Raw genomic sequence first — 26,435 nt, 5'->3', positions numbered from 1 at the left:
CCGCCGCCGCCGCAGCATCATGCCGGTGCGGAGGGGCCACGTGGCCCCGCAGAACACCTACCTGGACACCATCATCCGCAAGTTCGAGGGGCAGAGTGAGTGCCGAGCGCCGGCCCCGGGGGGGGCTCCTGGCACAACTGCCCCGCGGGCCCCAGGCGCCGATCCCCGCTGGACGGAAGGGGATGGATCCCGCCCCGCAAAGGGAGGGGACCCCGCTGCAGTCACTGGGGTTCAGCTCCAGCGGGACAACCGCAGCGAGGAGCGAGCCGAGCCGTGCTGGGCAGAGAGAGGCAGTGCCAAACCGGGAGGAGGGGAGTGTTGCCTCGACTGGCACGGTGCCTGCAGCTGCTTGTAAGGGCCCCTTGAAAGGAGGCGGTCCCGTGTGGTCCCGTAGTGCAAGACCCGGAGATCTTGTCACAGCTGGGAAGGGGCAGGGGGCCCTCTCAAGGTGACTGTTTCAGGGGATCTTTCTTTTCAGACCGGGTATGCGTGTCCGATTCAGTGAGGCCCATGCAAAAGCTGGTGTTGGAATGGGGCTCTTTTTTTTTCTGCACCGGGGCGTGAGGTGCAGGCTGACCAAGGGCTGGGGCTGTGGGCTCTCTGCAGCAGGGTGATTCAGTCATTCTCCGCTGCCCAGTGGATCTGTAGCTGGCGAGGGGCCGGGATCAGTCCTGGTGGTGAGTGACGTGATCCTGGCCATGGGGAGTTCATGGGACTTGCCTGGTGTATCAGTCTGCCTTGGCAGCTGCAGCCTGGAGCTGTCTGTGCTGGCTGAGGAGCTAACCTGGAAATAAACAGACCTCTCCCTGCACCCGCCCATGGGAACAGAGCAGGGTCTGGCTCCCCCTCCTCTCTGCCCCCTCTGGCAGCCTGCTGGTCTGGGGGGGCAGGGGGAGGGAGTCAAACAGGAACTTGTTGCTACTTGCAAATCTGCCTGCTGCCACTCTGATAGAGGGCCCCAAGATACTGCTAAAGTGGCAGCTGCAGGAAAGCCATAAAGGTTGCCTGTCACACTTCCTTCCCCAGTTGTAGGATTTCATCTCTTAACCTTGCCCCTCTGTCCATTTTAGAAGCAGGATTTAATCTCTTCCCAACAAGCCTTGGCCCTCCCTGGGAGGTAGTGAGGTTTGAGGGACTCAGCAGAGGACAGAGGCAGGAGCTGCTCAGCTCTAATCCCTCTCTCTCTGAAGGGCCTTTGATGAGTGGTTTAACCTTTCTGCATGGGTTACTTCCCATCCGTTCCAGTTCTGCACCAGTAGATCACAGTGCTCTACGCTGATTACCAGTGGTATAAGGCAAGAGATAGGCCAGGCCTCTTTTCCTCACTGAGCTCCCCCCGTCTCTCCCCCACTCCCCCACATTCTGGGACTTTCTGTCAGGGAAACCCATTTATTTCTGGCTCTCCACTCCACTCTGGACTGTATTTGCCAGACTTCCTGCTGTGAGTCACTGAAACACCCTCAAGATTTTAATTCCATTTCCCTCTGAACCGGGTTGCGCTGTCTGGTTAAAATCAGCATCCTCTTTTCCCTCTGCCCACCAGTCCCAGATGCCCACTCCCCTCCCCAGTTCTGCCTTAAGTCCCAACTCACTGAAATATTGGTTAAAAAACTAATCCTCTACCAATCTGGCTGTTGCTCCCCTGCACTGTGTCCATGGTCGCTTTGGAGGCAATGGCAAGATGCAGTTCAGGGGATGAGGACTGAGTTTGCATTGAATTTGGATCAGCAGGGGAGGACGGGGCAGCTAAGTGAGCAGGGCAGTAACACTGTACTCAGACTCCTGAGTTCTATTGCTCACCCCCTGTGTGGTCCCAAGCACAGCACTAACCCTCAGTTTAGCTAGCTTTGAAATAGGACCACTTCCTACCTCCCAACAGGACTGGAGCTTGAGCTGGGTGGATTTTTTTCAGTGAATAGAAAAAAACTCCAGAAAATTGGTTTTTGGAGGGATCAAAACTAGTCCCCAAATGAGGTTAAATTAAGTGAATAGTTTTGCACCCCGCCAAAAAAGGGACTGGGGCAGAACTTCTGAAAATGCCAGAACATTTTGTTTCAACAGCTTCCAACATGGCTGATTGGACTTGCAATTTCCAAATGGTAGTTTCTGATGGGGAAAAATGTTATAATCAGGTTAAATTGCCTGAGAAATAAATTGGGTCAAATGAAACATTTCAGGGTGATCCAAAACAAAACATCCTTTCATTTTTTCAAAAATGTTTCCATTTGTCTCAGACTGGTTCCCCTCTCTCCCCTCACCTCCCTGATTTTTCATTTCATTCACCTGGACCTGAAAAATGCCATTATTCACCCAGCTGGAGCTTAATTCATTAATGTTTGCAAAGTGCTTTCTAATCCACCAGTGAGAGGCCCCAAGGAAGTGGCGAGGGGAATCCCCCAGGTCTGTCCCTTGGGTACACTGAAATCCCTCCTCTCAGGGCTACAGCAGGCATCTCCAGACCTTTGGTGAGTCTGACACTCTGGTTTGTGAATGCACATTCCCTCTAGGTGGGAAACGAAGCAACGGCAGAACTGGAATAAACATGCTGCAGATGCCATTCCTATGTAATCCGCAAGATTAATTAGGGACTGTGCTAATAGCTAGACTCCAAATGGACCCTCTGCATTTAAGACCTGGCTCCAGCTTCAGCCAAAGCAGATGCCACCTCTTGGGAATTATGTCCCTGCCCCCAGTGCCAAAAGGCAGATTTTGTTCGCAGTTACATGCCATAGAATTTGCTGGGGCAGAATCAGGACCTGGGTTCAGCCCATTCCTGTTGGAAATGTTCCTTTCCCTGCAGATCTGAGCAGCTGCACTTCATGGCAGCCACACACCGCGCTCTCTAAATTGCTAGATTATATTAAGGACAGGAGATGAGATGCCTGCTCTAATCCTATGTATCATCAGCCTGAGCTTTACAGGGCAGCTTCCCAAGAGAGCTAAAGCAATATGAATAGACAGGAGAAACCTTCTGTGCTTGGGCAGGTCAACCCCTCACATTGTTGTCTTTGGTCTTGCCCAAAGGCTGCCATGAGTCATGGATGGCTTGGCTTTCCTGGTGTTTTCCAGCGTAGGACATGTTTGTCTTTCCAGCATTTGCCCTAGCACACAGTAGAGCTCATTAAGAAATCCTCTGGAGGGGAAGGTTAATGTAGGTGGTCTATACTGAGCCTTCTGTGTTGCCTTCAGTGATGAAGCCACTTCAGCACAGCTGTGACCTATTTGAAGAATCTGGTCTACCTGGGCAGGTACTGGACTTGAGCAAATTTTGAAAAGAGTGAATCTGGCTAGGTTAAGTGTCTGCAAAAAGGACTGAGGGGAAAGTGTGCTGCCTGAACTATGGATCCAAAGCCAAGAAAAATAAAATGATAAAATGGGAAAGCTAGCAGATGATCCCTCAGTCTGATTCTGATACTCTGGATTTACTCCCACCATAACCAGAAAGACAGGTTCAGAGAGCCAAGAGACATAGTTAGCCCTTTCACAGAATCTAATGAAGTGAGCTTCAGCCCATGAACTTATGCTATGTATATGTATATGTGTGTGTGTGTGTGTGTATGTATATGTGTATATATATATATATATATATATATATAGCATGTCTATAAGATGCAAATCTACCCTTCCTTCCAAGGTTCAGAGAGCCTCAAGATGGGAAAGACCTTCCTATATCACCTCCTTCCTTGAAAAGCACCAAATGATCCCCTGTGGTCCTGTGTTTATGTAGCTTTGAAAGCTATAGGGCTTCCACTGCCTCCCCTGGGGAACCATCCCACAGGAAAACCAACCTCACTGCCACAAAGAGGGTTCTGCTTTTCTGCCTGAATCACCTCTTTCTTAATTCCATCCTATGGGGGAGCTCTTAGACTGTGTCTCCCAAAGGGAAAGGCTGAAAATGGCATTATCAGGGATACTGAAAACAGAGAAAATGCAAGGCAGTGTGGTGCAGGCAGCAGAGCTGGGAGGCACCTTAGGCTAAAGAGCAGGGGCTAGAGCAGGAATTCTCCTTTTCCTACCACCCTACCATTGAAGTCACTAGTTCTATGCCCATTGATACTAGATCTGAGCATCCAGCCCTGTGCTAAAAGTTCTCCATTTTCACAGGCAAGATCCCTGAGGGGAAGGGAAAATGCATGTGTAGGAAATATCCCTGCCTCTCACCAGAATGACAATGGCAGTGAACTTGATGCACTGTATGAATTAGCAGAGGGAGTGGCCAGCAGAGGAGAAAGATCCCCTTTACTTCCACCTGTCTGGGTCACCGGCATTGATAATCAGGGAAGGAGGAAACAGCAGGTAGTTTGGGAAATTGCTGGTAGGGGCAGCCATGCATGAATTTGCACATTGATCAGGGATCAGAAATTTGGGCCTCTACACTTGGCCTTACTGTGAAACCTGGACTGATCACCTGTCCCCTCCAGGGCTTGTTTTCCCATCTATACCTAGACACCATATCTGTGGGCATTGTGCAAAGTTAGTGTCTGTCAAACACTGTGAGGTCCCCTGTTGGGAGATGGTGATGACAGCCCCATGAATCTCTGGCCAAGTCATATTCCAATTATGATGATGTCCCACTAGGATACTGGGAAAAACCATGCTGAACAAAGGAGTGCCTAGTGTTTTATTATCTCTAGTATTCCAGGAGTCCCTTGAGGTTCCAGCTGAGACTGAGCCCCCCTAACACTGGGTGTTACATGAAGACTTAGTAAAAAGCAGCCCTTGCTTCCAAGAGCGGAGAAGTTTGGGGACAAAGAAAAAGTAACTGGTTCCAGATCACACACTAGGTGTGCAACAGAGATAGAAACAGAGTGCAGGTTCTCTGGGTCTGAGCCCGTGGCTGGGAACTAGTCCTCCTGCCTGTGAGATCCCCACTGACATGAGAATTGCAGTGGAGGAGCCTTGTCAAACCTTTGTGCCCAGCTGTGCAGGTGGACTAGCTCTGGCCACACCTGCCTAACCATCCTATCCCAGGAAGCATTTCAGGGCTCACCTCTTGTTTTAACCCTTTGCTTCCCATGTTTCTCTACAGACCGCAAGTTCCTCATTGCGAATGCACAGATGGAGAACTGCGCCATTATCTATTGCAATGATGGCTTCTGCGAGATGTTTGGTTACTCCCGGGTGGAGGTCATGCAGCGCCCTTGCACCTGCAACTTCCTTACTGGGCCTGACACCACCAAGAACTCCATTTCACAGCTGACACAGGCCTTGCTGGGCTCTGAGGAGTGCAAGCTGGAGATTCTCTACTACAGGAAAGACAGTAAGAGCCCCGCATTGCAGCAGCTGCCTGGGTTCTCTCAGCATTGCAGTGCCATGTGTGTGTCAGTATGGGGTTGGCATGGGGTAACTGGCTGGAAGTTTCACCCCAAGAGTTGTTTTTCATGGGAATGATTACAGTGTAAACAGCACCTAGACTGGCCTGGCACTGGGTAGAACAGAGGTTTGATTCTCTCCTTACACTGATGGATCTCCACATCCTTTGCTAGCACAGAAAGGATTTGGGATTAGGGAAGTGGAGGTGGGAGGAAGTTGTACGTGTTTGAGGAACCAGTGTTATGTACACCAGACAGAGCAGAAGCAAATTCTGTGCTCTGGGAGCATTCTTTCTGTTCTTCTCTTGCTCACTCTTCCTCATGGCCTGTCCAACAATGGCCCTTTTCTCCTGTGCTCCCCAGTGCTGGTGCATTTTGTACATCTGGTTCTAGATCACCTTCCTAGCAGTGAGATGCACTGATCTTAAAGCTACCCAGCCATGCTGGGCTAAGGGAACCTCTGTGAGCAGGTTACATCCAGCGTTCCCTCTAAGTTGTGCAGCGTGTGCGGCTGCACAGGCGTGCCTGGCAGTGCGGCACGAGCACGCCTGCATGACTGCGCATGCCACGCAGCTTAGAGGGAATGCTGCTTACATCTGCTCTAAGCATCCATCAGCCCCAGTGTGCCTGGTTCTCTCTAGCTTTGCACCTTGCTCTTTTTGACACTACAGTGTTGTCACTCTTCTGACATGATAGCATTTTGTACCCATTTTTGCCTGGAGGTGATTAATTGCATGAGGTGCAGAGCAAGATTGGGTGCTATGTGCCATTCTAGATTTGCCCCAGGCCATGTGGGGTCAGGATCTGGCTGACTCTACCTGCACAGGGGAGAAGAGGCAAGGTGTGGGAATGGCAACTTGTTCCCTGATCCTTTGTGCATTTCTTGAGATACATGAGTTGAACAGAAAGTTCTTCTGTCAGGGCTGACCTCCAAAGTATGGACTGTACCTGTTTCCAAACCTTTGGTGGTAATTCCAGTCTCAGAGACCAAACCTTGTTCATCTCAAGCTGTCTCCAGGGTGACTTATCTGGCCATTATTATAGGATGTAAGCATTCTTCAGACTTCTGTGTAGTCATCAATAATGCCTCAGGGTGGTGAGGGGAGCAAGGGATTTTTTGCCCCAGGCCCAGGCATTCCAAGTGGCCTAGACAGGCAGGTTCTTTTAATAAGTCATAAATCACTTTTGTATAAAACTTAAGAATGTTTGTGTTGGAACACTTCTAGGGCACAGCTACCCATGTCTAAAGTATAGGAACAGAGCTAAAAATCACCATGATCTTACACTCAGGAGATAAGGACTTGGGTATCAGCTGGGGAGGTGGGGCATTAAAAACTCCTCTTGGACTCAAGAATTTCTGGGGGTGACAACGGTATTTTTCTTCACAAGTCCCCATAAGGCAGGACAGGGCAGGACTGTTATCCCCATTTTACATGTGTGGACTGAGGCACAGGGACATTGAGGTGACATATGAAGTTCACAAAAGAACAGAGATATGAACCCAGGTCTTGTGAGTACTACTTTAACCACTGGACCAGTATTCCTATGCTTGTCTATACACTATATAAATATGAGTTCTCTGGGCCAAGAAAGGTTCCTCTTCTGCTAAGCTCGGTGGTTATATTACCACATAGCAGGCTAGCCTAGAGCCATCTGAAAAGCCAATAAGGTAAGCCTGGTGCCTACAGGAGAAGAGATGTGGCTAGACTCATTTCATGGACATGGGCAGAAGCCACCTATGGGCAAACAATGTTTCCTAGCTTGGGCTCATGAAAGCTTATGCTATATAGCTCTGATTTAATTAGTCCAGCAACTGCAAATCTACCCTGACCTCTGCCCTACTTAGTGAACCCAAACATCTATTACAATCCCAGGAGCATAGGGATACTGGTCCAGTGGTTAGAACAGAGCAATTCTTCTGTTGCAAAGAACTCAGGAAGACCACAACTGGACAAAATGTTTGTAACACTAGGGATTCCTATTTGAAATCTCTGGGTTAATCCTGTGAATCATGTTTCCACACCTAATGGTGCTAACATTGCCTGGCACCCCACATCCCTTTGAAAGGATCTCAAGGCACTCTATGGGTTGAGAATCACTGGGCCAAGCTGTAGACAGCAGGAAGTGATGTCACTGCCAACAGCTGAGAACTCAGTGAAATTCCCATTGGCTTCAATGGGCTTCAGTGCAAAGTCCAAATGCTCCATATGGTTAAGACTCATTCTCATTCAGTCATCCCAGTGCTGCCATATCTGCTGATAGCATCCAAGCAGCATTTTCATCAAGCAGAATGTGCTTGTGCATGCACAGATGGATTCATGCTAAGATGAAAATGAGGCTTTGATGGAAAATACCAGTGATTAGTTCTAATGCTGGAGGGAGCTAAATAAATATGTAGTGCTTGATGCTGCTCACTGGCAGTATGTGCAGGACTCCCAGCAATGTCAATGGGAGCTCCACTGTGGGAGGGTTAAGAAGATCAGGCACTTACTTGATAAAAAAAATACATTGTTTATAGAAATAATCATCTCAATTATGTTAGAACCTACAGACCCAGACAGCAAGCAGGGCACAGGGATGGTGGGTGCCCTATGCATGCATAAACTAAACTCAAACCTGGAAGTTTTACTACTTAAATAGTCACAGGTGGGGAGGGCAATAGCAGTGAAATGACTCCTATGGTTAGAAAGAGAACAGAACTCAGGTGTCTTGACTTTTAGCCCTGGTCCCTATCCACTCAGCCAGAACCATGTTGTCCTGACTATCTGCCCAGTATCCTGTGGAGCGGGCAACACCCCTTCTCCCCATACCATGTTTTGCATTCCATGTGACCCTGATTACTGCTGCTGTTTACTAGGCCAGGCTTGACATTGAGTTTTGCCAGCAGTTATAACAGTGAGGAGTATGATTTTCTCCTAGAACTCTGCAGACTGATCAAGTCCCCTGGCATGTTTGCCAACAGCTTATTTTGCTTAGGGAGTTGCTGCAAACTGCACTAGCCAAAGCACTTCACTGTCAGTAGAGGGTTTGCCCACTCAAGGACAGTTTTATTGGTGTCCCTCTCTGAGATGCTTCACACAAGTGCATAGCTGCTGGTGCAGATTTGGGGAAAGCAGCCGTGTATACCTGCTAGGCCCCAGGCAAGCTGCTTTGTCAGCCAGGTACCCAACAAATGCCACTTCTATTTGAACACAGGATGTTCCATAGGGGACTAATAGACTAATAGTGGGGCACATCCCCCCACCGACAGGGCTGTCCCTGCCGCCAACACCAGTGTCTGCAGGTGCTCACCAGCTCCGTCCCCGCTGCTGCTGCTGGCATCTGTGGGTGCTCACCAGCTCTGTCTCCACCACTGATACTAGCTTCTGCGGGTGCCCCCCCAGACTCAGGAGGCACCAGTTGCCCACGGGATGTTTTCATGTCTGTTGAAAGTCCTACTGGAAAAAATAAGACTGCCCTTATGCCAGCTCTGAACTCTGCTTTCTAAGTGGGGGCTGTGCTCCTTGAGTCCTCCCATTATTAATGTCTCTCTGAGCCCAGCAGCAGCAATGACCTCATTAGGTTTTCCCCGAAGGCAAGAGCTTCCTACAGGAGCATTAATTGCTCTTTTTCTATTTCAGAAACTTTAGAAGATGGTGCCCAGTGACTTGCCTTTCTCTGTAAATAGATGCATGTGTGAGGAGAGGGTCTGTGTTACACTGTGCTTGCCCTGTAAGAACTGTGGGCCTGAGCACAAGCAGCTTACCTCAAACACAGTGAGCTGACAAGAACACAGACGATCTCCTTTGTCTTGCAAGGGCTGAATACCCTGAGAGAAAGAGAACATAGGGGCTAAAAAACTGTTCCTTGTAGCCTGGAACTGGGCATGAACATGCTTATTATGTTCATACAAAGGGCTTGATCCTGCAATATGCTAAGCGCCCTCATTTTCTCAGTTCCATGGGGCAATGCAGAGCGAGTGGGCTGCTCCCGTCTGTGGGACAGGGGGATTCTTCCCTGCCCCTCCCTCCATCCCTGTGTGAATGAAATGGGATCACAGCACTTTGGATCAGTTGGAGCAGAATGAGTGTCTGCAGGGAGGGGAATGAACCAGTTTGCTGTCTTCACAGAAGGGTCATGGGAAGTCAATGTGTGCCACTGAGGGTGTGTACTGTCTTTTTCTTCTACCCTCAGTACTTTCCAGGGCACCACTTCCTAGCTTAGTTCCTGTGGATACTGTAATAGAAACAGCCCTGTGGTGTCCAAATACTGATCAGGCTAGGACTCCCATGATGCTCACAATGTAGGCATCAAGAAAACACAGGAGAATGTGCAGACAGGGCTGCCAGCATGTAGGCTGGGGGGAAGGATTTGGGTGGCAGGGAACACTTGATTGCACTTCTTGTTTGGCAGACACAGTGAAGCTAGAACCCTCTCCAAAAATGTTGTGCAGTGGCAGAGGCATCTCATTACAGATCTGAAGCCCTGAGCCCAGGCTGAGGGCTGTTCCTAGGCTGACCCAGCTGTCAGGAGTCATATTTTGTCCTGTACTTGCACAGCGCCAGGTGCTGCACATTCTTTAGGTCCCTGCTTCACTGCTAGGCCGCCCACGCACTACTGCAGTCCGAATGATAAACAGGGCTTCTGGAACATCTCTCCTGGAGGCTCTGCCCCCTCCTCCTTTCTGTCTGAGCTCCTCCTCTGGCTCCAGAAGAAGCTCAACAAGTTCAGCATTTGCTTTCTGAGCTGGATTTTTTTTTTCAGCCTTCAAGAAAGCCATTCATGTCTATTTTTAAAACCCTGCCCCACTAGCAAAAAGCTTTTCCATTGTCTCCCCACAGTCCTCAGCCTGCGATCACTCAGCCCATTATAAATGGGTTTTATCGGCAAAGAAAAGGCTTGCTTTATAGGGAGCTGCTGCTTAATTAAACAGCGGAGGCTCAGAACCCGATCGTCTTCCTCTTTTTTATGTCATAGCCAATCTTCAGGCTGTACCTGCTGTTTATTACTGCGGTGATCCCAGCTCTGCAGCTTGCTGGGTTGTTTGTTGCTTTTGTGAACTGCCAGTGATGTAATAATGTCCAGCACCTTCAAAGCACAGATCCTGGCTCCTTTGAACACTGCTTCAAAGTGCTGTGTTCTTTGCTGGTGATTACTCATTGAGCAACAGCACCTAGGGTATCCCAGCTGTACAAGTGGGGCACAGAAATGACTGTGGGCCTCAAAGCACATGGGTGCATCTACATACATGGACATCTGCAAATGCCTGCCCATGGGTATGCGTGCATGCTTGCATGTTCACTTATGGCTATGCATGTAGATGTGGGTATGTATGTAGGACTATAGGGATAGAAGTTACACATAAACTGGTTTAAGTGATCAGAAACTGGCCTAAACCTGTAACAGAAAAAAAGTCCAGTGCACATAAATCGGTTTCAAAATGGCCCAAACTGGTTTAAGATAAACCTGGTTGAATGTAGTATCCAACTTAGCTGATTTAGGTCAAACCGGTTTATGAAACTTCTGTCCAGACCCCTTCCTGGTTCAAGTTAAATCGGAGTCCCCAGCATGCTTTGCAGCTCTGGACTCGGCTGGGCTGTCTGTTTGAGCAGAGTACAGTTAGCACAGATCCTCTGCTCCTTAGCCAGATTAGTGAGGGCTGGCGGACAAGGTGGTGGGGGTGGGAAACCTGGCTAGCACAGCCTGTTCTGCATGGTGGTGGGTGGAGCAGCCCCTGCCAGACTTTTCCCCATTGGAGAGGAGAGGGTGGGGGCATAGGCCAGCAGTCTCAGGGAGAAGTGGAATTAAACCCCTCTTCCTCCCTTCTCCCATTCACACAGGACCCCAGCCTGGTTGTGCACATCTTTCCCCCCTGCTCACCGCTCTAGCAGTGGGGGCATGGCCAGAGCCTGCCCAGGCAACAGCCTCAGGCAAAGGGTATGGGAGGGAAGGGACATATCCCCTCTCTCCCACTCTCCCCTTTCACCTGAAGTGCTGCTCTGGCCTGTGTCTGGCCATGCCCCCCCAGCTCAGCTTTCCTCCAGCCTTGTAGCTGCTGTGGAAGGGAAGGGAGGGCTTGCTGTAGTGACCCCCAGCTTCTAGTCTGAGCCACTGGAGGCATGTGGCTGCATTTCTGGAATCAAAAATGAATGTCTATTCACTTGCAAATTGATTCAATATATGCAGGTTTGACTAACCTGCAGAGATTGATTCAATTCAGGCTTGGGGTTTTTGAATGTCTGTACTTAGCCTGAATGAAGGTATAAGCATGTATAACTCAGGCTGCCCCTTAGATGCAGTACCTAAAGTGGAGGGCAATTGGCCCTCAGTGGAAGGACACTGGTTGACTATCTTTCCCAGGAAAATGTAAAACTGGAAAAGACCTGTTGGATCATTCAATACAGCCTCTCGAAGAGGCACGCTATTTGGCTCCCTCCCGAGGCTGAGGGGATGCACTAATGGAAAGCAGAGGCAGGTCCCATCCACCCCTGAGCCCTAGCACCTCTGAGAGCTGTAAGCAGGGTTCAAATTACAGGAGAGCTCAGGGGGCTTAGCCCCCCCCCATAAGAGACAAGAACCCTAATAGTTTGGTCAGTACCCCTTCCATTCCCCCCTCCCCGCAACAGCTGAAGCCCATGCGCCACAGTGCACCACCCCAGGTCCACCCACCCTGTGCCTTTCAAAGCAGCCCTGGTGGCAGCAGTGGCAGCTCCTTCTGGCTGCCACCGGCACTGGCCCCAACCCCACGGTACTAGTAGGGACCCATGCACACTGACCCGATCCCAGCCAATTGTTTTGCAGACCCCCCACTACACCCACCAAAAGTCAAAGTGTAATTTGAACCCTGGCTGTAAGAGTCACATCCAGATGTGCCCTGTGACTCTGAGCTGCCTGAGGCCAGAGGCTCTGATCTGGGCCACTCTGAAAACTCAGGAACCCTTGAGGTAATTATTACTTCATTCATCACAGACAAAATCACCTCATTCTCAAACTGTGGGGCCTTCATTCAGGACTGGCTTTAAAACACAGGGGTAACAGGAAAGCAGCTCCAGTCAACTCGGTCCCCTGGAAGGCAGGACACTTCACGTGGGAGTTGCTCTGTGACTAAGGGTTGGCTCCTTTTACTGACCAAGCCAGAGGAAGAAGCCATCTCCTAGGTGTCTCCTTCCTGCAGTCAGGATCTGGGGCTCTCCTACATTAAAATACAGACTCCTTGCTGCTGCTATAGCTACTGCAGAAGACCCCAGAAGTGCTATTGCTGTTCCAATCCCCTGGGTGGTGATTACTGCTTACCTCCTTTCTTTACTGCCTTCTGGTTGACAAAGCCTGGTCTTTTGAAATAAGGGTTCATGCAAACACCCTTAAAGGCATGGCTGTTTTACAGCATGGGCTCCTAGAGCTCTCATTTCTGCAATGACGCCAAATTATATCTACTCAACTCCATGTAAAAATGAGCAAACAGCCCTGCCTGGAATCCAAAGGTCAGCCCAGATTCTTTCCCTCCCAAGCACTGCAGTTTGTAATAAGGACCTCACAGCCCTGTGTGACAGGTGGAAACCGCCTTCTCTTCACTCATGCCCTCAGTAGTTTCCAAGGCATTTTCAATGGCATAACCAATTGTGACTTTACAAGCTATTGTGCTAAGGACACACAGAGAAGAGCAGGCTCCCACACTTGCTATGTTGTTACCACAGGGCAAGAGTGAAAAAAGCAGGAAATGCTTAATTCAGTCACTGAAGCCAACAGCCTGGTAAAGTAAGAAAGGGGTTACTTTTAGTTACACAGCTTTAACAGCACAGAGTGAGGCAGAACACATGGACAGGCATGCATGCCCAAGCCTATTCCTAGCTCCACCATGGACTTGCCTTGTAAGCACCGCAGATCCAAAAAAAAATCCAAAATTTTCTGATGAACACCCCGCCACCCAAAATCCACATTTTTCATAATTAAAATGAAACACCACTGTGTGTGTGTGTGTGCACACACGTGTGCACATGCTTGCATGTGTGTGAGACACCACTATATATGAAACACCACTATATGGTGGTTTGTTTTAATCACAGAAAAAATATGGGTTTGGCAGGGTGGGGGGTAATCAGAAAATTTTGGATTTTTCTTTCAGAGAAAACCAGGATCTGTGGTGCTCATAAGGCAAGTCCATGGTGGAGCTGGGACTAGGCTTGGGCATGCATGCCCATCCATGTGTTCTGTCTCACTCTGCACTGTTAAAAGGGGTATAGTGTGACTAAAAGTAACCCCTTTCTTACCTTACCAGCCTGTTGGCTTCAGTGACTCAATTTTATCAGAGAAAACGAGGATTCCTGGTGATCTCAGAAGAAAGTCACTTCACTACTCAATGCCATAGTTTCCCCATGTAGTGACACTCATACCATGCCAGAGGTTTTGAGGATTGCTTGTTCGGAAAGCATCTCCAGGCCTTTGGGTGCTAGGAGCTGTAGGAGGGTAGGCATTATCACAGACCCACAAGATGGAACAATTAAAACTTCTTCCTTAGGCTTTCGCTCTGTGGGAGTTCTGTGAACTTTAAAAATAGATGCTATCAAAAAGTTTATGAAACCTATCTTGTTCATACCAGATATCTTTTTTTAACAAACATTGTCTTTCACTAAAATATCAATTGCAACACTTGGCTGGATTTCAACAATATAAATGAAAGTTGAATTGCTTCTTTTATCCATTATACAATAAGATTTTTTTTTAAAGTTTTAGAAAATGCCTCTTTCCAATAGGCTAGCCTATAATATGGGCATGGTGTGGTGCACGTGCTAAGGCACATGGTTAACAGCCCAGGGTGTGCAAATTTAAGACCATAGCAGAAGTGTTCATGGCATGACCCTGTAACATTCCAACAAATCTGCAAATTCTGCTAAATACCTCATCAAGGGCACAAAAAAGGAAAGGCCATTCCTGAGAGCAGACTCACTTCTTCTGTTATTGTAGTATGTCTGCCCCTCCACAGTCATGGGGTCTCTGCTGATAGGTTAAGGCTGGTAAAGGTGATATACAGAACTAGGTAGTATGGTGCCATGGGCAGGTCTCTGGTCTCTGACTTGGGTTCTAGTCCCCAGCTGATTTCAGATGCTTGCCTAAGTAGGCTGCCCAGTCCTTGGGCGAAGAGGCTCTAGTGCTTTGAGTGTCTAGCACACAAGGGCACCGATTGCAGGGTCTCTGTGGTATTCCTGTGATGCCAGTGTCTGTAGATGTAGATCTTTCTTTAGATAGAACAGCAAAGGGAACCTGAATGCTTAAAAGTGACACATCCACCATTATCTATGGTGGGGGCAGCACCCTACTATCAGCTCCTTTTTGTTCAGGCTGCAATCATGCTAGCAGGGCAAGAACTGTTCTTAAGCCCTTCACTCCTATTTGTGTGCTTGGCTCTGTAAGACAGGCCTGTGCCCCAAGGCACTCACCATGTAGTGACATGCCCAAAAGTGATAAGTGTGGTGTGGTCATAGAAGTGGCCTAAGTAGTCCAACCTCTGCTGCATGCATACACCTTTCTGGGTAGCATGTGGTGGGGCCAGGAAAGGGATGTGTAGGGGTGTCCTTCCCCCTGCACCTTGCAGCAGGCCCTGGAAATGCTGTTAAAGTGACTGAAGCCTGACATGGCTGATTCGGCATCCCTAATCCACCCTCTTCAAAAGCCAGGAGATCAGTCAAAAGTTAATTTCCTTACAAGATGCTTGACAGCTGGGCCTGACAGTGACAGAGTATGAGAGCCAGGAGGTTAATTACAAGATCAGTCATTTCAGCATGCTCCCACTGGAGGGAGGGAGCAGCCATGGGCCAACCCCATCTATCCCCAATGCTGTTGTCAGAGTTCTGGCACTTGGGGTGGTGTTTAACAGAGTTCAAGCAATGAGGGGGCCAGGAAGGCTCTTCCCTTCATGGAACCAGTAGGGGCTGCCTTGCTCTTCGAGGCCTGCTTCAGGAGATTGTGGATGCAGTTTGTAGTGTTCTTGTTTTAATGCAAACAGGAGCTGCTGTAGTTATATCAGGGCCACTGTGAGACAGGCAAACTGGTACTCGCTTTCCCAGGTGAGCCTTGGAGAGCCTTCATGTGTGGCAGTCACCATGCCTTGCTTCCCAGGATAGATCATACCCTGTGCCAAGATATTCACTCCACCCCTACTGCACTTGAGCTGCAACCTGTGGCTGGAAATAGATGAGCTCCCTGGTATAATATGCAGCCATGATAGCAGATTCTTCCCCCCTCCCCCATGCTGGTTAATGACTGAGATGTACCTCCTCATCCAGATACCATTTGGTGTCATGCAGTACTGGTTCTGTAAAAGCCCAGGGCCTGCAGTAAAGTCATCAGCATGTACCTGGTGCCAGCAAATTACTGCAGCATGAAAGAGGTGGAAATCAGTGTCAGGGTTTTATATTCAGCTCATGCCTGTTTTGCACTGGGATGAGTGAGGGCCCACAGGAGGGCATACTTCCTCCTTGCTGACTGGAGATGCAGGGTCTGGGTGATGCTGACACATTGGCACTGCCCTGGGGGCAGCAGCTGGCAGGGTCCATTAGCATGGAATGGTTTTCTTGTTAATCTGCATGAATCTGATGTTTATGAAACTGGAGACCTCAGCCTGGATCCAGGTACCAAGCAGCTGGTGGATCAGCTGCCCTCATCCAGTTCTGTTACAGCACCTCAGGTCTAAATTGCAGCAGTTCATGCTGTTCTGTACCCCCATGCACCTCTTTGATGTTCATCAGACCAGATTTACCCCAGCTCTAGTCCTGTCCTGAGCAGAAGCAGCTGGTCTGTGTGGGATTCTTCTCAGCAGCACCAAGAATTAGCAACCATGATGAGCCCAGGAATCACAGATTCAGTCATGGGATTCAGGAAGGAGTGAAAAATAAAATACTGAAAAGTGATATGCCCTCCATGGTGTCACTGTGGGCCTATATCTAATGTCTGATGCTCCACTGTGACCTCAGCCTGTCTGCTGCCTCCTGAGCTTTCAGCTGGCTGTTTAGTGTTTAATACATCTTAGAATTAATGAATCAGGCTCTAATTTGGCCCCATCCCACATGCAGCTTTTTGCACTGGTGCAAAGCATATGCAACAGTCTTACACTGCAGGGTTATAAGAGGGATCTGATTCTTGCTTGCCCTGATGGTACCGGCACCGATGCCAATCCTACCTACCTCTGACTGATCACATTTTATGACAATACAGCAATGTAAAGGCCAGCACAAGGAACAAGGCAGTGGGAAACTGGGCTCTTGCTTCTGTGGCTCAGGGTTGCTGCCTTCTACCAACATCTGAGTCAAGCTCTCATCCCTCCCTTGAGCTGAGGAGCAGGAAAGAACGCACAAGAAAGAAAATGTCCTTATTCCTAGCCCTGCTCTTCATGTTCCCCACAGCACAGAACCCTTTTCAGTGCGTTACTAGGGACTCAGAGCCAGGGAGCCTTGGATTCCAGCAGGGAGGTTGTACTTCTTTGTTGAGAGAGAAAAAAAATGCATGATTTTCCACTGTTTGGTACCTTATGTAGTCATTTATACTAGTTCCAAGTTACTCTAATTTAGGAGCATTTTACAGCTTCTTAGCACAGGTGTGAATGGGCTGAAGAGAACCAGGCAGGCTCCATGAGGAGAGGCAAACCTGATGTTTGATCCGTGATGTCTCCTGTTAACAGTGTTTTCAGGTGCTGTAGGACATCTCAGCTCCTGGACCCAGGTGTGTGTATTCATAACTAACTTCACCTGTACATGGATGGGTTTGAGTCTCACTTCCCTCCACCTTATAGGGAAGATGTAAAACACTGCTTCTCTGGTCACTCACAGCAGGGTTATACCCATGAGGCCTTTGTGTCAACCAAAAGCCCAAGGCAGGGGAAATTTCAGTGCCTTGACTTTATCACCTACAGAACATTTTGCAGCTGTTATTAACATTGCAGATTACCTCCCAAAATCTATGCCTAGGGGGTAGGGGTACAGCACCCACAGGACTCAGGCATGTTGGTGCTGCTAGCTGAACTCCGGCAATGCCACTGCAGGCCTTACCATGCTTGGTGCTTATTTTAAGAACTAGCTGCTGGAGTCATGAGAACAGATGAGCATCCTGGCCTTGGTTGAAATAACAGAGTATGTATCTAGATGTAACAGGGGGTCTCTAGCCCATGTTACTTTAAGAGGGAATGAAGGCAGCAGTATGTGGCTGCCAAGATTGCTACCAGCTGAATTGGTGCCAGGTAGCAAAAGAGAGTTAAGAGTCCAAGGCAGTAAAATAAGCTGCCAGCCACATACCCCCAGCAAGCAGGAATAGGATAGGGTGCTGAACTCCAGGCATCTATTTACATTATTGGTTCCTAACTTTGGGGAATGACTCAAATCAGGGTTGCAGGGGATCTTCAGTAGGGTCGTGAAGAGCCCACATGCACATACGTGCAGCCTGGGAGTAGCAGGCAGGTGGAGCAGGGCTGCTGCACATGAAGGGGACAATGGCGGTACCCCTGGGCTGTCACCGCTGCACTCTACACCCTGCAGTGCCGGGTCAGGCTGTCCCGTTGGTGGCCAATTTAGGGTTGCAGCAAAAAGAGGCTGGAAACTACTGATTTACATGGTGCTTGCAGCAGAACTGCTGGACTAAAAAGACATTTTTAGACCCAATTAAGAGAGCTTGTGTCATGTGGTTGGAAGACGGTGGAGCTGAGGGCCCTATAAGCATGGCTCCTAAGGCAAAGGGAGCTTTGGGGGTTAGGATTTGGTGAAGAGAGTTGTTCCTTTGGAGCTTTTTGCTGTGCTGTTTCTGGCAGTTCTGGAAAAGAAATCCCTGGCAGTGAGGTGTGATTCTGTAAGTATGTTCAGATGGAGCTGGTGCTATACTGCAGGAATGAAATCCAGAAGGAAGGAAGCTGGCTAGAAGTGATGGGGTGAGCCTTGGGGATAGACAAACCCCCAGCTATAGGTGGTCTATGGATAGAAGCTGGGAAAGGCCCTAGGAAAGAGAAACCTTGGGCTATAGTTGAAAGTAGGGGAGAATCTGGGGAAGGACAAACCCCTGTGTGAGTTGAAGATTAGGATGATGGCTATAAGGCATAAGGTGGCTAATAAAAAGTGAGTGGAAGCCACCAGGGGTGCCCTGAGTCCTGTGCTATATACAACTGAGGGTTGTAGATGCTGTGAGCCCTAGAGCCGGGCCAGGACCCTAGGGAAACTGAGGTAGGGCTGACAGGAAAGGGTCCAGTGCACCATGCAGAAAGGAAGTGTGCTGTGGAGAAAATTATGCATGCCCTGAGTAACCATGCTGAAGGTGAGCAGCCTGGAGGACTGTGTTGGAGGTGCATCCTGTAAATTGTACTGAGCCCCCAGATGACTCTCAGGGCTGAGAAGCCCTGAGGAAAGTGCCAATAGGGAAAGCACCTAAAGAGGCCACTTTGCCTTCTAAAGGCATTTTCCCAAATTTATCATAAAGTTTAACATGAAAGCACAGCAGGTGGGAAACAAGAGGTGCTAGAGAGGGAAGAGAGCACAGCAGGCAGGTGTGACTCCTAGGGGGCATCTGGGTGGGAGCCTGCTACATTAGGCTCCTTGGATCATGCTTGCTAGCATTTTTTTTTGTAACCAAGTGCACCTAAATGGCTCCACAGTCAGAAGAGAATGCAGCCTGTGTTATTAGTTTTTAAGACCGGTACAGACAGTCAGAAAGCCTAAGGCTGAATCAATTCAGTTTTTGCAGGTTAGCCTAAGCTGTGCAGCTTGAACCAATTAATAAATGGACAGACATTCACTTTTGATGCAGGAAATACAGTCACATGCCTGCACTAACTCAATCCAGAAGCCTGTGGGAGGTGCTAGACCATACCTGCCAGACAGAGGGAAGAGAGACTTCCCCCTCTTGCTGGAACTGAGGGGGCATGGCCAGGCACTAGCCCAGGGATAGCACACTGGGGTGGGGGTTTAAATTCACTCCCTGGCCCACCAGGATTCCAGCTGGGATCTGTGGTGGTGGGGGAAGGCACTGCCTGCCAGGTTTCTGCCCCATCCCCACTCAAGGGAGGGGGGGCAGCTGCTGCCAGATTAAGGAGGGGGTGGGTAGGTAAAAAGGTAGTGGCACTAAATTCATAAAAGCTTGAGCAAAAATAGTCCTTTCTCTGAAGCAAGCATGTATTGAACACAGCACTTTGGTTGCTCTGTCATGTGCTAGAGTTGCAAAAACCATTGCCTAAGCTAAGATACAGCCCAAAACACAGGGAGAGCGCACGCATCTTAGTCTAACTTAACTGGAATGTAATAAACCAAAAAGACAAGTCCTTACTTGGGCATTCCAGTCTCCCACCTTTTACAGCTTCTGCTTTATAATGCAAATGTACTTCTCTGCATTCTTTTGTCAGACTAGCTCAAGCTGTCTGCAACCCTTAGTCTCATCTTCAGCACATACATGTGATGATTATACCAGGTTTTTGCCAACACCTCCCACCTCTTAGTCTGGTCCTGCAGGGCTTGGCTTTGCTCACAGGTGGCAGGGGACCAGTCCCGTCAGCCCCAGTTCCCCAGCCTCTTCCCCCTCCCTCATGGCCTGGGGAAGCTGAGGGGAATCATGCCCCCTCCCCCATGGGCAACTTGCGCTGCCTTAGTCAGGGTAGGCATGTGTGCCCCCCCACCCCCCCAACCAGTCCTGTCGACTGGGGGGGGGGGATGTCCCCTGCAGCCAATCTTGCTGACCGGGGGGATGTCCCCCCTGTGGCTGATCCCAGGAGTGCCTGTGGCCGCTTCTGGGAACAGCTCCAGTGATTAGCCAGCACTCCCACCAGTAGGAGGGGATGGAGTGTTCTCTTTAAGAAGGGTCCTATCTTGTCCCTCCATCTAAGTCTCTGGATAGGAAAAAATTACCCAAAGAGCCTTGTCTGCCTATGTCCTTAGACCAACTTGACTATAACCTACACCCCTAAAACATGGATAGAAAAATGCATTTTGCTAGGTAGGTCAGTCAAAGATCGATAAACAAGACTGTTAGCCCTGCAGTCTTGATGGCTCTTGGATTAATGTTTTAACAAGGTGTTAGTTACTCCTGCTTTGCAGGTAGTGGTCTGATATGCAGATGTTAAAGAACTGGCAAGGGCTGGCAGGGGGGAAATAAACCTCCTACCCGGCCCCTTTGCCATGCCCCAGCCTCTGCTGCTGGAGCAGCAGGCAGGGTTGGGGGGGGTGCTGACAGGGGCTGATGTCCCCTGGCAAGGCAGACCCCAGCTGGGATACTGGGGGAAGGGGGTAATAAGCCCTCTCCCTGCCCCCTTTGCTTCAGGGGGCCATGCCAAGCCAGGAGCATCTGGCCACACTCCTGGCGCTGCTCCAGCTAGAGAGCAGAGGGGCAGGGCCAGCCCAGCTCTCTGGAGCAGAAAGCACAGCCCAGCTCACAGCTGCAAAGCATCTAGGATGCTGGGGGACTCTGATTTATCTTAAACCAGGAAGTTGTCTGGGGCAGAAGCTACATAAACTGGTTTGACCAAAATCTATTAAATCTGATACTACATTCAGCCAGATTTACCTTAAACCAGTTTTGGCCACTTTGAAACTGGTTTATGTACTTAAACCAGTTTGTGTAACTTCTGTCCCTAGGAAGTTTAAGCTAATCTCCTGATTAAGAAGAAGAATTGTGCGCAGCGTCTGACACACCAGTTCTTAAGACTGGAAGTGAACCATGTTGTAAAGTGCTGGGGAAAGGGCCTGCCTTTTTGCACTAGGTTTAGACAGCCCCTTGATGAGTGCAGTCCCAGGTGTTACAAAGATGGCGATACTAACTAATCACATGAACAACCTTGGCCACCCTATCCTGTAGCCAACATTGCTTTCTAATGGAGCAGGAGAGTTGCCAGTACAAAAGCCCTGAGATGCTACAGAGCCCAGTCTGCAGTGTTTATGTAAAGGGGCCTGGTGCTATTTCTTTCTCTCTCTCTCTCTCTCTCTCTCTCTCTCTCTCTCTCCCCCTGTCTAGTAGCATCATCATTAAGTAAAGAAATGGCTCTGACCTTTAAGAGGCAGCTCATGGGAGCAATCACCACATTGATGCATCCATCAGTGTGAGACATCCTGTATTCAGTGACTTCTTCCTATTAACACTTCCCAGGGCAGATTCCGTCCTAGAGAAACGCTCCTGTCCCTGGTGCTGGTCCCCCCAGCAAAGTGACCCTCACACCTTTATAAGGCTCCTTGGTTATGGATGAGATGCTAGACTCTAGGGAGCGCATCCACACATGCAGGCATGTGTGCTTGCAGCAGCTCAAATAGGAACGGCACAAATTTGATCCAAGGATTTTTGCCTCGGCACATGTGACCGGGCATGCACCTTGGTGTGGGGCAAGTTGTGGCACTTGGGGCAAAATAACCCTGCCCAGCTCCTCCCAGATCTGCAGCCAGGGGGAGCTCGAGCTTTCTTCTCTCCTGCCTGGAAATGTGCTTGAACAAAGCACCAGTAGGCAGAGTCCACAGGCTCCTTGGATGCCTTTGAGGACCGGTAGGTGCGGCCTAGGGGACTCTGCTTGGTGTTCCCACTTGTTTTCATTTTTTGACCCTTTGACTCCCATGTCACTCGTATCTTGTTTTTTTTTCCCTTGGTTGTCCCACAAAATCAGTTGTTCCGTTTATCCATTAGCCCCCATATAGTGAGGGCTACTAGTTTACTGGGTAGGCCTTAGAGCCCATGGCAATTTTGAATGGACAAAAAGACAGGAGCTTCTGGGGCCTGGCCAGCTGGTATGGGGACACTACCCCCTTGTGCCAGCTGGACTGCTGAAGCAACCCTAACTGAGAGTTCCCTGCAGACTGCAGCAGTCTGGCAGTGGGGGGCTGCTGCCTGGCTATGACCTGCTGCCACATGACAGCATGTGGGCCCCAAAGCTGTGTGCCTGCCAGACCTGAATGGGGACTGCAGGCCACAGAAAAGGCATCTGGACCTCTGGGCCAGCTGCCAATGAGCTGTGGTTGCATAGTTGGCCTTTGTGCGGCACTACTGCCATGTGTGCCGCCACCCTGCCATCTGGGCAGCTATCGCCTGGAAGATGTTCTCAGTGTGGTGGCCTGCTTTCAACTGTCAAAGCATGTCCTCCTGGCCCCAAGAGGTCAGCTATCTCCAGGTGGGTCCCAGGTGCCATCCCTGAGCAGGCTCCTCTGCCTGGGTCCTGCCACTTCCCTCACTAGCAGGAATGCTGGTGTTTCCTATTTTAAAACTGCAAAATCTCTGATTTTAAAAAATGATGATGATCATCATCATCCCAGATTCATTCTTTAAAATACTGCAAAATCCGTGTTCTTCCATAATTAAAATGAGGGGGAGATCAGTTGGGCAAAGTTTTATTGATATATTTACAATGTTAAAGTAATCTGGAAGACTACCAGTGTCTCTATCACCATAATAGAGGATGTGGGGGCTTGCAGGAAGGGGGTAGGAAGGGGCACGGGTGGGATATGGGGGGCATAAGGGTACTGTGTGTGGGGTGCTACTTGGGAGGCGTGGGTTCCCTGCCCCCCTGCAGGGCCCATAGTTCTCCCTGGATGCCCTGCATGGCTCCTGACCCTCTCCCCTCCCCTCCCCCTGCATGGCCCATAGCTCACTGGCAGCAGCTGCACCCCATCTTAACTCTGGGCACAGTCCTGGGGGGGCTGTTGTTACCTGGATATCCAGGTACTAAATGTTGAGCCTGTGCTGCAAATATGCAGAGCAGGAAACCTTTGTTCCTAGAATGCCTCTTGCCACATCTCAAAGCAGCTTGAGAGACAGCAAGAGGCATGTGTGGGCTCATCTGGCTGTGCCCCGGGGTGTCAAGGAACGCAAGGCTATAAAGGGTGAGGTCTTCCTGTTAACAACAGAGATAGTTAGCTGTGTTAGTTGGGGAGAAGGTAGGGCAGGATGAGACCTTAGGGCACTTTTACACATGCTCCAGGGGGAGGAGGGGGAGCATTTTAATCAGAGCAGCTCTCAGAGCCGTTCTAATTAAAGCACCACTGTCTTGTGTATCAGCACCGTGTGCTTAGAAATGGTGGCAGGGGTGCTTGAACTAACACTCTGTCAATGAGTTTTAGGTAAAGCACCCCACCACCATTTTTAGTGCACAGACACTGATGCAAGATGCAGAAGGCTACTGGAGCACAGTATATGCCATGCTCCAGCGGACTCGATTAATTAAGCCTGCTCTGCCATGCTGGAATTCCAACACGTCAGAGCAGATTGCACACTCATGTATAGGCACACTTTGAGATTAATTACTTCAGAAAGGTATGAGCTTCCATAGGCAATAGCCTACTTTGTCTAGTCTTTCTGAGCTAGTTGGTCACTAAGGTGTCGCCCTACCTTACCTTCTGCTGGCAGGGAGGGCCTGTCTCTCTGGTCCAGCCTACAGTGACCAGCAGAGAGGCGAACTGCTCGGCTCCAAAAGTGCAGGGTTGGGTTAATACCAGGGAGGGAGACTAGAGGCCTGCATGCAAACTCTGCTGTGAGATGTTCTCATCTCAGCTGATTTACATGAAGAGTGTGGGGTCTGGTCTTGTCTCTTGCACAGATGCTTGTCACAGCCTCACATTGATTCTGTTCCTGAGTTTTCCCACTTGCACGATGACGTTGTAACTTCACTACTTCCCAGGACGCTACTTCCCATGGACCTTTTCCTCCACAGGGAGGAATTTTGCTGGGACAAAACTCAGATCTTCCTGTCCCAAGGTACAGGCCCCCATCCCTAGAAGTAATAGTAAAGCTTCCCTAGTTGATAGCTGTAAGGGATCCTTGGACCCCCAGCTGAGCAGCTCCAGTTTAGTCCTGCAGAGGGCAGTACATATACCCTTACTGCAGGGGCAGGCAATTATTTTGGGCAGAGGGCCACTTACTCAGTTTTGCCAAGACATCAAGGGCCACATGATGAGCAGCCAGGGGCAGATAAATATTAATTTTTCTAAATGTTTTAGAGGCCCCAGAGGCCAGATAGAATGGCCTGGCAGGCCGCATTTTGCCCACCCCTGCCTTGTTACAGCACTAAGTTGTCATGGCATTTCAGCTGTGACTGAGCCACCGTGTGTCATTGGACTGCTTGGGGTGGAGAAGGGGGGGTTACAGTAACCACTTTGGAAAATGCCGAGAGGCCTTGCTGTGGGATGTGCTGAAATGGAGAGGTGGTACTCTCCCACCACCGGTTCCCAAAGGGCAGCTCCACAGGGCCTCTGTCTGCACTCAGGAAATGTTTCTGATTGGTGTTGTGTGTCTCTGGTGATCTACTGGGCCTAGGGAGGGGGAGGTGGGTAAGCTACACTCCTTGTAATTGGTCTGAGCTTGGCACTGCATAGAACCTCCCTCTCCCCAATCAATTGCTGGACCAGTACATTAGGCAAGTGTTCAACCTTGTAAAAAAAAAAAAAAAAAAAATGCAGAATTTTAAATGCTTAGAGCTAGCCAGCTAACTAGTAAGTTCACTGGGTCACATTGGCTGTTGTTTGGACCTGCAGGTCTCCTTGGAGACATCAGCACCACTATATAGTCCATTTGTTCTGGCTGTTGTCCTGTCCTGGGACTTCCCCACCTCCCTGTACTGTGACTGTCTTCTCTAGGAGGTCACCCAGTGTTCCTTGCCTCACCCTGCGATTCTTGTTCAACTCCCAGGGGATAGGAGGGACTTCAAGGACACTTCATCAAACACCCATGCACGGGTGTCACTTAATTCTCCCCAGTTTGTCCATGTGTAGCAGCAATTTCATACATTGACTTGACTGCTGCTATTGCTGCTTGGGAACACTTTCCCATCATAAATATATCCAGCATCATGGATACTGAAATGGTGGCAGCTTCAAGGACCTCAAAATATACTTAGCTGTTTCTGCTTTGCCTTGTCAATCTCTTTTGTATTTCTGTAAGGCTATAGTGACTGACATCAGTTTCTCATGGGTTGGAGGTATTGCTGTAGCTGTGATAGTCCAGTAGGCTATCTTTTATTGGATCAACTGTATAGCTGAGAGAGATGTTGGGCAAGCAAAGATAACTTTGATATCTTCCACTTGCTCCAAGGATACAGCCCTCTTCCACTTTAACTATTTTCATTTACAGAAGAGGTTTAAGCAAAAATCTTTGTTTTATCTGGTGTTTAGCTTGGGCTGTACCTGCTTCTTTTTTTTCCCAGCCTAGAAGAAGGGTATCCTGTGCCCAAAAGCTTGTCTAACATCTCTCTCAGCAATACAGCTGCCCCATAAGACAGCACCAAAAAAAAAATCCCCATCAGTTTCTAACGCTGAGGGGTTTTCAGCTTTCAGTTTCATTTTGACCACAATGTCAACAGGTTACAATCCAGGTTTTGTTGACATTGCTCTGCAATTTAACAGAATTAATGATGGATAAGAAGTACGTCCTTTCTCAGGTGGCTTATTATGTCAGTATTTTCTACCAACCCATTGGACTGGATGGGTAACAGGGGCCAGCAGTTACATAAACACATCTAGCATACATCTTGGGGCAAAATGCTTAAATGCCATTCCCTCCTGTTACAGACAAGTTAGAGATTACTCTTGGCTGTGCTTTATCTAATGAACTTAGATTTGATATGAAAGATCACTTTATTAGCTGTAGTATCTTCTCATGACAATAGCTTGAGGAAGTGAGTATAATAATCTTCAACAGACGGGTAACTTTTTATTTTCAGTTAACTTAAACAGGCTATGTCTATTCTGTCAACTTTTCCTGAGGTCTTTTGTTTGACATGGCCTGTATTTTTTTTTTTTTTTTTTTAGGACTGCGCAAAGCTTCAGGTGGTTATTCAATTCGGAGGAGATTTGGCCCGATTCGATGGCCAAATTTCTGAATCCAAATCAAATCGGGGGACCAATTTAAAGGTCCAAATTGATTCAAAGCTCTCTGAATCTTCAGCAAAAATTTGGAGAGCTTTGATTCGGGCAGTCCCCAGTGGCTGCATCAAGGAGCTGATAAGTACAAGGGGAGGGAGTGCTGGGGGAGGGGATCACGGAGGGACCCCAGCCCCCCCCCATGGCTGCCCCAGCCCCCAGTGCTTCAGAAAAGCCCCAGTGCTCACCGGGTGCTGCTGGGCTGGGGGTGATTTCCCACTGCCCCATACTGCACCATGCTGTATGGGTGGCTCTGCATGAGCCATCTGACCCTCCTGCTCTCCCAGCCCCACCCCCC

The 26,435-nt window shown here is 49.2% G+C and overlaps 1 protein-coding gene across 2 annotated transcripts in view; it reads left to right on the top strand.

Moving 5' to 3' along the window:
* The first annotated feature begins 8 nt into the window (after nucleotides 1–8).
* Nucleotides 9–26,435, top strand: part of KCNH6 (potassium voltage-gated channel subfamily H member 6) — a 128,266-nt gene continuing 101,839 nt past the window's right edge. For both annotated transcript variants that reach the window (XM_019548469.1, XM_019548468.1), the window contains exons 1-2: nucleotides 9–95; nucleotides 5,030–5,260. In XM_019548469.1, the coding sequence (XP_019404014.1) occupies nucleotides 20–95; nucleotides 5,030–5,260 (307 nt within the window). In that variant the 5' untranslated portion in view covers nucleotides 9–19. The remainder of the gene's footprint in view (nucleotides 96–5,029; nucleotides 5,261–26,435) is intronic.

This window comes from Crocodylus porosus, unplaced genomic scaffold (genome assembly GCF_001723895.1).
Source record: "Crocodylus porosus isolate Cpor-Errol unplaced genomic scaffold, CroPor_comp1, whole genome shotgun sequence".
In the NCBI taxonomy this organism is placed as follows: Eukaryota; Metazoa; Chordata; order Crocodylia; family Crocodylidae; genus Crocodylus; species Crocodylus porosus.
This window is presented reverse-complemented; position numbering and strand designations above follow the sequence as displayed.